Below are 12,535 nucleotides of genomic sequence, written 5' to 3' on the forward strand. Positions count from 1 at the left end.
TAAACATGAAGCACAGAGCTGTTTGAACTCCATACGTGTGTACTTTTCTAGGACCCAGACCACATAGACAAGATGACGTACATGTATTTATTATTTGGCAGCTTTGTATAATTCTATGCCAGGCTGAGGACTAGCAGTAGTTTTGATTTTGGAGGATATAGGTGTAGAAATGATATCAGGTTACAAGACCATGAAACATGCCCCAAAGGGAGGACAACATGTGCCACCCAATGCTCAGAGCAGGCAGCTGTTAATTTTGAGTTTATACCAAATTGTTCCATTCATTAATCCTGTTTAGATGGGCATGATTGCCCTTATCTCGTCCTTCATCGTCAAATAAGCCGAACCTCCACTCCACCCTCTCTTCTTATGAGACCAGTCATCTATCTCTCTCTGACTCATTCCCTCAAATGGGATTCACTCCTCCTCCTTCACCCAGCGGAGACATTATGGGCCAGAACAGATGAGCTGAGGCGCACAGCAGTGCTGAGAGACGGACCTCCAGTCCACAGAAGAGGGGGGTGGCGTTGTGCTTATGTGCAGAATTATTTTAGCTAAAGTTTTATTCTATTTAGTTTAGTGCCAGACCTCACTCGAGGTTTCATACGGGAAATACAGCGATTGTAAGAGAAATCAGGTATTTACAAAGCCAGAATAGTTTCCAAAAGCTGGCACAGAGTGTCCTTGTTGCCACGTCCTTGCCGGGGCAGTCAGACCAACTGATTAATGATCCAGGAGTAAGACACACACACACAAAGGCAAGAAGGTACTTTGGGAATCGATTCATCACACTTTATTTTGTGTGACCCCAGCTGATGTGGTGGCTGGAGAGCCGCACAATACACTCTCAGCACAAATGTATGAGCAGAGAATAGAACAAATACATATACCACACACACACACACACACACACACACACACACACACACACACACACACACACACACACACACACACACAATGGCCTCACCCGACTAGTCCACTGCTAAAAAAATCAAAAGCATAATTTCTACAGGGGCTTTATTTGTGGAGTGGGATTGAAGAGCGTGAGGGAGAACGAGTGAGTGTACAAATTATAGGCTGGTTTGATGATCAATAAGGTTTCTCTTTCTTTTTCAATCACATTTACTTATTGTTTTCACTGCATGTAATGGATCCACTGAAGCACCAGCACAACAGCATGAAGGACATGTTTGGGTTATCCCATGCAATGTTTAGACATATTGAGGATGCTTCATTAAGAGCGGGTTCACTAGGCCATCCCCCTGAAGGCGTGCAGGTGCTGGGTAAACTGGTCAGCACTTTCTTTGGCTGTAAGAAGCTGCTTTTCACACCACTGAACCAGAGCCTGCTGCAGCATCTCCACACGTGCAGCCTGGAACCGAGCAACCTGGGAGAAACACAGTATGTGAGTGTCAACAAAAAGGCACACAATGCACCATGTGGAAACGGAGAATCCAGTTTTGAATGTGGTGTTTTACCTCCTGCTTAGCCACTCCACTAATGTGATGAAACTCTGTCTCCACCGCTTTCTTTGCCTCCTCCATCTGATGATTAAGGGGAGCATGATGTTAATCCTCATTATATAATTCACACAGATTAAACCTGAAATGAACGTCTTCTCAGCAGATTTCCAGGTCTATGGCTACGACTGAATAAACTCAGCAGAGCAACACTGACACCTGCTGGCCACAAGAAAGTCTGCACGTCTGATCTCTCAGTACGTTCTGGTGATACTCAAGTACCGGCACTCACAGCAGCCTTCTTTAAAGGTTTGGCCTTCTCTGCATTCCTTCTGGCAGTCTCTACCTCCACTAGTTTGCAGGTTCTCCTGAAGAGCATCTCCTGTATTGGACATAATAATCTTATTACACACAGGGATAATAGTCAGAGATTTCCATGTGGCATTTCACACTTTAATATAAGGCCGAGAGACAACATACACATACAATGACTAATATAATGACTTTAGAACAATAAGACACACCTTTTCTGCCTCCTGGCAGCGTGACTCCAGGTCCAGGCCAAGCCCAAGAGTGTTCATGTTGTTCTCAGCAACACTTGTCATATTTTTCTGCCCACACACAAGCACATTATGTGCAGTGTATTTGCCAAAGCAATGGTGCATTGCTCTGTAAATATATCCTCGTTAAAAAGCTCAAACAACTTACCTTCATAGAATCAAAGACTTCTGATAATTTCACACAAGTCCTGTAATAAGAAGACAGTGCTGTTTCTTTATCATGCCCATGTATTGTAACTTGCTTGTGCGCATTCATAAGAACATGTGATATTGGCTCGTGGTCAATAACATTACTGTCTCACTTAGAGAAAGCCTGTTTGTCGGGATCCTCCCCTGTTTCCACGCAGAGATGCAGAGAAGCTGAGAAGTGCCCATAGGCCACTGCTATTTCTGCAAACAAAGGCACATGAAGCAAACACCAACATCAGGCTTGGGACAAAGATAATTTGCATACACAACAAATCCTCCCATAGATTTTAACTATTGAAACAAAACACCAATAAATCCTATAACTCAAAACTTTAAATGAAGTGTTCTTACTTTGCTCGGATTGCACCACATCTAGGAATTTCTGCAGAAAAAAACAAAAGTGCAAAAATCACACAGGACAATGTGTGTGGTTGTGTGAGAGGAGAAAACAGGGAGGAGGACAAAACACACGTACACAAATACAAACTGGCTCACCTCGGCTGCAGTCTTGGCACAGCCGGTAAGAACGAGGTTATGATGGCGTTCCGTTTGAAAGAACTCATCCACATCCTGCAGACACAGACAGTAGGGTATAAAACCTGACATGCAGGTGTAGAGGCTGTCAATTCTGTTTCCACGAGTCCCAGTTGTGTACCTTATGGCCTTCTTTCCTCCGTTCTTCCACAGCTTGACTCAGCCGGTTGAAAATGTTTTTCTTTACTCTCTGTCTGCCTGGAGGCTAGACACAAGGACACAAATAAGCTTAACATTTTTCCAGCACAGTATGTACAGTATATGAAATCTTCCCAAAAGTAGTCATACGTTAGTGTTGAAGCTATGTGCTGTTGTATGGACTGCAGGACTAGGTTTACAACATTTTCCCTATGGAGGCATTAAAAGCATATCTATCTTATATTGTTAAAGGCTACAGTCCGACAACAGGAATATAATATACCTCAAAAACAAACAAAAAAATGGAAACAATTGGATTGCGTTTCTTTGATTGAAGCATCCAGTGAGATCTTCTTTCACCCTCTTGATGCTGTTTGCAGGCCCGCTGAGCAGGTTGAGAATTTGTACTTGGTCCCTTTTGAGAATTTCAATGCACTCATTTTGTGACATTTCACCAGCTTGTTTAATGTGTTCTTCTTCCATTTTTTTATCGACAGACAAAAGTTCCACTGTAGCTGCATCCCACGAGGGCTCTGCCTTCTTTAAAGTGCACATTAATCACAGGCCCTTATACACAAGGCTCCTCCAGAAGTGTCAGGAAGATCATTCTGAATGAATCATTAGTTCTGGTACAAAACTTCAGGCAGAAGGACACAATATTTTTTCTTCTGAAACAATGCCCGTGAAAGTTCAACGATTTATTATTTGCCTCTTTCGGGAAAAAAAGTATCACGCTGCCCCCTTTTGTTAATACTATCGTCAAAAAACTAATGTATAAAAACTGCTTGTTTATTTGTGTCCACTTACGTCTGAGCTAGTCAGGAAGATCTCCACAGCTTTATTTTTGCTGAGTATGCTGTGTGCCGCAATCTGCTGGAGGAAGATTTCCAGTGCTTTACAGTATGGCAGCCACTCTCCTAAAGCAAGGAACCCTGCAGGATAACCATCAACATTTGTATCATCATCAGCACTTCATACCACACTCAACACGATGCAACAGAATGGACACTGAAATGGAGAATACATTTGGTTAATTTTACACTCAAATCTAATTTTCTTTTATTATGGAAGTGGTGTCAGATGAACTCACCAAGCTGCTTCATAACCTTGGCAGATGCATTGACCTGAGCCTTTGCAGGAAGAGAAGGAAACTTGGAAGAAAAACAGAGTAGAATTGTATTACTTTATATTTATTCTATTGTTTATTTTTTTCCAAAAAAACTAAACTTTTTAGGTGCCTGGCATGGGAGAGGAATATAAATAAGGTTAATGTTTTTTGAAATGTGCAGTGCTTGGATTATATGCCCTGGATCAGACGCAGCATAATCTCACATATATAATACATGACAAACACTGCACACACGGCCATACTAGGAAGTAGTCTACAAAAATACTTCATGACAGGATACTGTTGCATTTCTTTTCTTTAAAGCATCCAAACAGACCACAAAGCTTCGGCTTACAGTACTGTGCCAAGTGGCAAAATGGCAGCTCTAAAATTATCTTCTTGGTTACAAAGGAAAGTAGGGCGTTAACAATGAAAGGGAGCATTTTATAAGAAGCTAATTACTTCCCATAAATTAACTGACCGCACCTTTTCTAACCATGTGTCTAAGTCACTGTATGACCAAAACATTTTGATTTGAGATTTGTCTGCTACAAAAGCACTGTGTTACAAGAACACATCATTGTATGTACTAAAAAAGTCTGTTATGCAATTAGAAAAAGAGATAACATAAAGCAGCATGCACACTTCCAAAAGGACGTTTTCAACAGAATTCAGATGTTTCTTTGTATCTTCGCTGACTCCACATATAGATATTCCAGTACTAATCGTCTTGTTATTGTCAGAAAGGTGTGAATACGATTACACGTGAAATACAGGACTGTGTGCAGATGAAATGAAGCACTGACTATGACTCCCTGTATCCCAGGCTCATCCTCCTGAGAGAACAGGTGCTGTTGCAGCCATTCAAAATCCTCATAGGTCCGGTCCACATGGTACTCCCCTGTCCCAGACAGCTGGCATGGGCGAGAGACAACATCTCATCAGGGCAGTCGGTTTTGGCCATACCATAATTCAAACAAATGAACTGGTTTTCTGCATTAATTTAGATATAATGTTAGCTTGCAGCAAATAACGAATGAATGAATCATCTCACCTTTTGAGATACAATTAGGAAGGTAAGTGTGTCCCCGTCTTTCAACACCTCTGTAACCTTGATGTTTGGAACATGGACACTCAGAGTAGAGATCTCTTCCTTTACCTCTTCCTGTGATTAAATGTGACAAGCAATTGTATCAACAGCTGGAAGTAAATTTACATTAGTATGCAAGCCAAAGTTAAAGGGAATTAAAAACTTCACTTACAGCCCATGCTGAAAATCTGAATGTGCATAGAGAAAAAGTCACATGACACCCAGAGGCGGTCAAAAAGAAAATTTTCAGGCATACTTACCATCATTGTTAAGCCTGTAAGTGAATGACTCCAGTATGTCTTTTATCTGCTTTGTAGAATGCTTAAATCTCTGTTTAACTCGATAAAAGTGCATAAAGCTGTAACGATCTTTTGTCTTGTGTTCGCTTTAGTGCGCTTACGCTCCAACTGCTGAGGAGGCACAGGATATCCTCTGGGTCAAAGTGCACAATGGTCCTGTGAGAAATGTAGTAAAACAGTGCCAAATCTAAAGCGCTGACACGGGGGGAAAAGATGAGTAAATTGTGTGTTAGTCAGTAACTGAGGACCTTCGACACACCCACACAGGAAAAGTGGCCTAGCAGTCCAATTGGTCAACCTGAACCCAATCCTGAAGTTGTCTCATAAAAGAGGCAGAACACACACAGCTTCCTTCGTCAAGTTTATTAATAGAGCAAATTCCAAAACAACCAACGTTGACCAATGTGCTTTACAAAGAAATTAAATAAAACTCTGCAATAATCTAATATAAACACAGACTCAAAAAAAGAGAATACAACTAAATTACTAAAAGCATAGAATTGATAAAAAACATAGCTCAGCGCGATCACACGCACACAACAAATAAGCAGTTAAGAGCCAGGTGCCAGGTGCAACACATGAAAGATCTCCACACACTGAATACAGGATACAGATAGTGTGATAACAATTCAATATGAAGTCAATACACTTAAACAGACACACAGGATACAGGGTCAAAGATGCTAAACATCTAGAAGTAGGGGCCTTCTTCTTCGTCATCCCCATAATAAAAGCTGAAGCCAGGCTCTTCTATATTGTCATGTTGAAATTCCTCATCCTCATCCCACCCATTCTGAGGAGAGGTCCAGTGGTAGAATGACTCCTCCTCCATAAATGGACTATCATCGAAGTCATGGAAGAAGTCTTCAAAACCAAAGGGGAAGCTTGTCTCATATTCATCCTCAGGGTGAACAAAGTCCTCGTCTTTTAGGAAAGCCTCGTGGCCCACAGAGTCATACTGCCTCCTCTTCTCCTTGTTGGAGAGCACCGTGTAGGCTGAGGAGGAAACAGGGCTATTACTTTGTCTTTAGTTGAGACTGCGCAACGAAAAGTTAATCTGGTACACCTGGCTAAAAGTAATAGAGTCTGATAAAACAGTCTTGCAATAACTCCATGGAAGTTATAATGTTTTTGTTGGTGAAACTGTTTTAGAGGGGGGTTGATTCAACTTGCTTGTGGTGCTGTTTAAATTGTATTGCATTTACTGTATATAAAGGTTTTCTAATTTTTCTCCCCATTTAAGCCAATAAGGGAATAACACATATTAGAAACTCCTCGCTGTATAATGCATAAAAACAGCTCAACAGCACCACAAACTACAGCCTCCATAATAACCATAAAAACTGAACCTTCATAGAAGTTAGATTAAATTTAATAATGTAATTTATCGCAGGGGTATTGATTTAGACTGAATCAGTATTAGCTGTGACTACCAACTGACTGTGTTTATAAAGCCAACCTATCAAGAGAATAAAGAAACCATATGTGTTGAATAGGGTACAATTAATTGCACTTGTTTAAATTACATATACAATATAGATTACATTATAAAAAAGGGTCCAGCATGTTGTAGGCATGTTTTACCTTCAACAATCTCTCTGAAAGTCTTCTCTGCACCGGCGCTCTTGTTCTTATCTGGGTGGTATTTTATGGCCAGTTTGCGGAAAGCCTTCTTTATGTGGCTGCCAGCTGCTGATCGCTCAACATTGAGAGTCTCGTAGTAACTTCTGTCCGACTCTGAGGCGGCGGGCAGGACTTCGGTTAAGCAGAGCAGCAAGACCACAAAGGCTGGCATCCAGTGGAAAACACCTTGCACTGCCATGGTGGATCACAGATGAGGAACTGTTTACACAAAGAAGTTATCTGGAAGTCGGCTGCAGCTGTGTTGCGGTTCGACAACTCATGTCAAATGTGTTGCAAGGCTTTCTGCACTGCTGTCTACACGTCAGCGTAGCAGCACTCAGCACACCTATTGTTTGACTGTTTGGCCCAAGGCACAGGACAGGGATAGTCAACTCAAACTCAGCTGACACCTTTGAGACTCAAGATGATCCGCATATTTCAGCCGAACTAAGCACAACACGTGGCGGTGAAAGCGTGTCAAATAAAATGCTATTAAATGTTAGTATGCAGCGGTGGCTTCCAGTTTAGCTCACCGTCGGTTTGCAGTAGGGCTGCATACGATGAAACCTTTAAAAAGACAGTTGTTCTCATGTGTAAAGAAAAACAAAGCGGAGCATATTTCAGTGCAATACGGCATTAACGCCACTAGAGGGAAGAAGAGCAATCGGAAGACAGCTGGAAGAAACGGAGAAGAAGAGTGTCTTCTTTGTCGGTAGTGAAAGGTGCAGTAATGTGGTAAACAGACCAGGGCATCTAGGAATTGCTATACAAACAAAAGAAACATAACACATGCATGGTTGATGTTGCAGCTGTATAGATTTCAGTGAACGAGAGCAGGGCGTTTCTGCGTGGGAGTCCCTCGGCTATTCTCTGGATCCTGTTTCTAGTTTATATTTGGTAAGACAACGTTAGCATTTAGCTAGTTAGCTAGATACCATTCGTTAGCTAGTGTAACCTAAGTCTAAAATGGGTTTAATGGGCTTAGCTAATTAATCAGTTAGGCTAACGTCACATGATACAAGTGCTTTTTTTTTTTTTTAACAAACCATTGACAACAACAACATTGCTGACGTTACTTATTATTTACCAGGTTTAGTCACGTGCTAAAAGGCTAGTTGGAGAGGTAACCTACCTCGTCTGGAAAGTGGACGAGATCGGGCGTCAGCAACAGGGGCAACGAATAAAAAGCTGCGTTTAAGTCAGTTAAGACAGTTTCTACCAGCCGCCAAAGGTTTACAGGAAGTTAGTGGAATAGTTAAATCTGGTTAGAAGCGATTTGCAGGCTACCTGTAGTTTGCAGACCACGTTTGGATTAGTTTGTAATTACATATACATCGAAATGTATCTTTTATCTTTTATTCTTTATTATTTTTTTATTATATTTTACCTTATAATCCCTATCTTCATTGTTCTTATCAACCACGCAATGTATGATCGTCAATAGATTGAACCTTCATTGCACAACATGAGACTAATAGCCTACAGTTAGTTATGACATCTACACTAAAAATTAAGATTTTCTATAAAACGTGATCAAGAGCCAAACAGCCAGGCATTTCCTCATCATGCTCTAGGTCTTGCAGTCGGTGGAGAGCAGGCTCTATATACTGCGGCGGCCTCTATCTTGTCAGGCTTTAGTTACCCACGTATGCATGATGTCAGAGCAATAAGAGATCAAGTATGACACAAATCTAACCGGCATGCATTGTGCAGCGATCGCCGGTGATTGATTCTGCACAGGCCTGGCTCATCGCGAACTAGCCAAACATTTCAGACTTTGAAAGCTTATATCTAAATTTGGGTTTATGTTTTTGCCTCACAGATCTTTGAATATAAAATTGCAATACTCCAAGGAAAAAGCTATTCATGATTTGTTTAACTCTGTATGTGACTGTTTGGCAGGTCATGCCCGCCCCCATCACACACATGAGTGCGGTTTTCTCCTTGAGCTGGGCCGAGCGCTATGCCTGACCGGGACAGCTCCTACCTGTCAGGTGGCGGTGGGAGTGGTGGTAGTCTGGTTGAGGAAGGAGGACCTGGGTCTGGTTTGGCAGGGGGAACATTGGAGGGCAGACGTGGTTCAGGAGGAAGTCTCGGAGGCAACGTCTCTGGGTCTGGGAATATGGGCGGAGGAGGGGCGCTCGGAAACGGCAACAGCTGCGGGAACAGCGGAGGTGGAGGTCAAGGTGCAGGAATGGCACCAGGCGGTGTCTGCAGGGACTTCATACGCAATGTCTGCAAGAGAGGAAAGCGCTGCCGCTTTAAACACCCAGATTTTAATGAGGTGCCAGACTTGGGGGTGCAAAAGAATGAATTTATCTTCTGTCATGACTACCAGAACAAGGAGTGTATGCGCTCCAACTGCCGCTTTGTCCATGGATCTAAAGAGGATGAGGACTATTACAAGAAATCAGGAGAGCTACCCCTCAGACTAAGAGGGAAAGTTGCAGAAGGACTGGGCCTTTCTCCAATGGATCTTCCCCACAGCCGTGGGGAAGTGCCTATCTGCAGAGACTTTCTGAAGGGAGAGTGCCAGAGGGGCAATAAGTGTAAATTTCGCCATGTCCAAAAAGACTATGAATATGAGCCTTCCAGGGTTGGAGTGGGTGGTGTTATAGGGCCAGGGACCAGTGGAATGGTGAATCCTGGGGGAGGGATAGGTGGTGGAGGAGCAGGTGCCTGTGGAGGAATGCAAGGACTTGTGGGAGGTGCAGGTGGAAGTAATATGATGGGGATGGGGATGGGTTGCCCCAGCCTGGCCGGTTGCAGAGATCCAGGTATCACAGGAGTTGGGGGGGTAGGTGGAGGTGGGATGAGCACTGGTCTGTCCATAAATTCTGCAGGGCCACGGCGTTTTGACAGGAGCGCATGCTCAGTGTATGACCCTCTACTTGAAAGTGGGCTGTTTGATGCAAGTTCCCTAGAGGCCTCCATGGACCACACTACTCTACAGTTGAAGAGGCGGCGGTTGGAGGGGCTACGCCTGGCGGATGTGAGTGGAGCTGCACACTATGAGCTGGGAGTTCAAGCCACCTTGCCGCCACGCCCTCTGGAGTACAGGTTCCTGGAGGAGGAGAACTCCCTGCTAAGGAGAAGAGTTGAGGAGTTGAAAAAGCAGGTTAGAATGAGAGATGGTACATTTTTTGGAACAACATCTTACATTAACAACACTTGTATTTCAGTCATCTAAAAATATTTCTTATGCAGTATGATTCCTTTTTTCCAACTAATACCAGATACAATGGTGTGCAAAATAACACACATTTGACTGCATAATGTAAGTGCAATACAGTAGGTTAACAAAGTCAAAGTCTTTACAGAAAATTTGATTTTATAAGCTCAACAAAGATATAATTTCTTGTAGGCCGTTGTATCAGATTGAGATATATTGTCAAATGTAATTTACCTTACTGAATGAATCATGATCATGTCACGTGAAATAACTATTTTACAACGTAGTCAAATTTTAACTTTAGTCACAAGGACGTCAGTTTTTATTATATCTCATTGCCAAATCACAGGCAAAGTAAAGTTTCTGCTCAGAGTTAATTTTAACAATGAAATCCTTGTCATCCAACACAAGACTTCTCATCTAATGTTACCACAGCATCTGAAGAGCAGCATATCAAGCAAACATCTTGAGGTTGAAATAAACTAAACTTGCTATTCGGGACAGACGTTTGTAGTAGAGCTGAAACAATTCGTCAATCTTGTAAGTTGTATTTACAGGTAAACAATCTTTAAATTAGTAGTTTCAGAGTTTTTGATAAAAGATGACAGCACAAGAGAATAGTAATGCACTAATTATCCCAAACAAGTACCCGACTAATACCCCTATGAATACATTTGGAGACATTTTATTAAAGGAAAAGACATTCTGTGACATAAGACATACACACTCCTGGAATATTAAATGATGCTTAAAAATTCTGCACAGACTTGGAGAATCAGTAACTGCAAAAGCTGTGATCTCGGTAGTTAGTTGACAATTTTATAAGAACGTTGTTTCTGCCAGACATAAAGCCACGGTTTATGGAAGTGGACTTCCACTGAGCCCTGTCCTTTTCTAACCCATGTCTTGTGTGTTTCTCAGGTTTCAAATCTCATTGCCACAAATGAGGTTCTTCTAGACCAGAACGCCCAGTTCCGAAACCAGGCCAAGGTGATGACCATGACTTCCACCCCTGCACCCACTGAGCATAGGCTGGTGCCCCCTCTGGGTGCAATAAGTTCCTACAATCATAGCATTGCTCAAACTCACACCACCCTGAGCAGCGCTGGACTGCAACCTCGGCCTGTCACCCAGCACGACCTGGTAGCATCTACCGGCGCCCCTTCAGTGGCCTGCAGTATCGCTGCACCGCCCACAGCCGCTCTGCCTCACCTCAACCCCGAGATCACCCCCCTCTCCGCCGCCATTGCACAGACTATTGCCCAAGGATTGGTGGTACCTGTATCTATGGCACCAGTGGCTGTATCTGTGGCACCGGTGGCAGTGTCCATGACGCAGCCTATGTCCGGCATCACCATGAGTCATGCGACCACCTCGATGGTGTCGTACCCCATTGTGAGTCAAAGCATGAGAATCACCACTCTGCCTCATTAACTGATTAAGGGCAGGACTGTAGTACCCATGAGTTAGACTGTGGCTTCCTGAACTGTGATTTTTAACATTGATGGCCTTCTGTTATGTGTATGTAAACTTCCCTGATGATGGAATAGTGACAACCAAGAAGTATTAGACACTTGTACTTCTCCACCAGAGGGCAGGATAAAAACTCCCCTCAGTCGGTTTTGTGGCAACATTACAAAGACATTTTTCCTACAGACTGACTGACCTGTGAACAGTTTTTGTGCAACCATTTATGCAACACTGCTTTGCAGTCCTTGTGGGGACATGGCCATTTTGGAAGCAGTTTGTGTTGACATTGTTGTGGATGCTCTGGTGTAAATTAACTCCGGTACTTTGCACATTTCAAAAACAATAACAGCTACTCAACAATGAATCCTGTGTTATGTCACTTTTATTTTTTTATTTTACAGCTGCCCTTATTCAGTTCACATTTAATTGTATACTCAGTTCACAGGTAAAATGTTCATGTTTACATCCCATTGCTCAAGTTGGTTGGGTGGAGTCACTTTGTGTAAACTTAAATATAATACCTGTTCCCTTTTCAGTAGCCTCATATCCGTGTGACTCTTTAAACAAGTGGACTGTGTTGTGTCGGTGTAGCGTGCGAATCATGGCCTGGGCTCTAAGGGATCAAGGGGAGAATGTCCACTCTGCGGTTTTAAAATAAACTGGAGCAGCAGAAAGAGTTGACCTGGGGAGCTGGGGGGGTTAACGACTTGACAAGGAGAAGTATGCTGCATGGTCCGACAGGTACGGTTTAGTTTTAATAGACAGTGACGGTTTCATTTTAATAATTAAGTGAAGGATGTTGCATTTTGATCGCGTAATGCTGCATTAATAACGGTAATTACTACAAAGTGGATGACTGTCTTGCCGCAGTAACGAAAGAGTCAAAGAT

At 42.7% G+C, this 12,535-nt stretch overlaps 3 protein-coding genes across 3 annotated transcripts; 1 reads left to right on the forward strand and 2 right to left on the reverse strand.

Annotated features, from left to right (window-relative positions):
* Window positions 1–980: 980 nt before the first annotated feature.
* Window positions 981–5,348, reverse strand: LOC306737045 (sorting nexin-6; the record flags this gene model as incomplete). Its single annotated transcript, XM_079218750.1, has 14 exons — window positions 981–1,390; window positions 1,482–1,547; window positions 1,756–1,845; window positions 1,988–2,074; window positions 2,172–2,211; window positions 2,326–2,413; window positions 2,564–2,594; window positions 2,708–2,782; window positions 2,868–2,951; window positions 3,692–3,816; window positions 3,975–4,035; window positions 4,799–4,906; window positions 5,047–5,157; window positions 5,343–5,348. 14 exons carry the CDS (start codon window positions 5,346–5,348, stop codon window positions 1,253–1,255), a joined length of 1,110 nt encoding a protein of 369 aa, XP_079074876.1. The 3' UTR covers window positions 981–1,252.
* Window positions 5,349–5,735: 387 nt separating this feature from the next.
* LOC306736313 (dnaJ homolog subfamily B member 9) lies at window positions 5,736–7,260 on the reverse strand. Its single transcript, XM_079217931.1, has 2 exons — window positions 6,966–7,260; window positions 5,736–6,377 (listed from the first exon to the last, which is right to left on the reverse strand). Exons 1-2 carry the CDS (start codon window positions 7,201–7,203, stop codon window positions 6,073–6,075), a joined length of 543 nt encoding a protein of 180 aa, XP_079074057.1. The 5' UTR covers window positions 7,204–7,260; the 3' UTR covers window positions 5,736–6,072.
* Window positions 7,261–8,967: 1,707 nt separating this feature from the next.
* On the forward strand, window positions 8,968–11,979 carry zc3h10 (zinc finger CCCH-type containing 10; the record flags this gene model as incomplete). The annotated part of the gene is made up of 2 exons (XM_079217759.1): window positions 8,968–10,122; window positions 11,098–11,979. The coding sequence occupies 2 exons, from the start codon at window positions 8,968–8,970 to the stop codon at window positions 11,608–11,610; spliced, it is 1,668 nt and encodes a 555-aa protein (XP_079073885.1). The 3' UTR covers window positions 11,611–11,979.
* Window positions 11,980–12,535: the final 556 nt, after the last annotated feature.

Source organism: Taurulus bubalis (assembly GCF_910589615.1).
Source record: "Taurulus bubalis genome assembly, chromosome: 5".
NCBI lineage: Eukaryota > Metazoa > Chordata > Actinopteri > Perciformes > Cottidae > Taurulus > Taurulus bubalis.

What these genes read in the sequence shown, in the direction of transcription:
- LOC306736313 (XM_079217931.1), bottom strand. Translation starts at nt 7,203, where the DNA reads ATGGCAGTGCAAGGTGTTTTCCACTGGATGCCAGCCTTTGTGGTCTTG. An exon ending in TTTCAGAGAGATTGTTGAAG is followed by an intron (nt 6,378 to 6,965) that starts GTAAAACATGCC and finishes TTTCCTCCTCAG; the next exon opens with CCTACACGGTGCTCTCCAAC.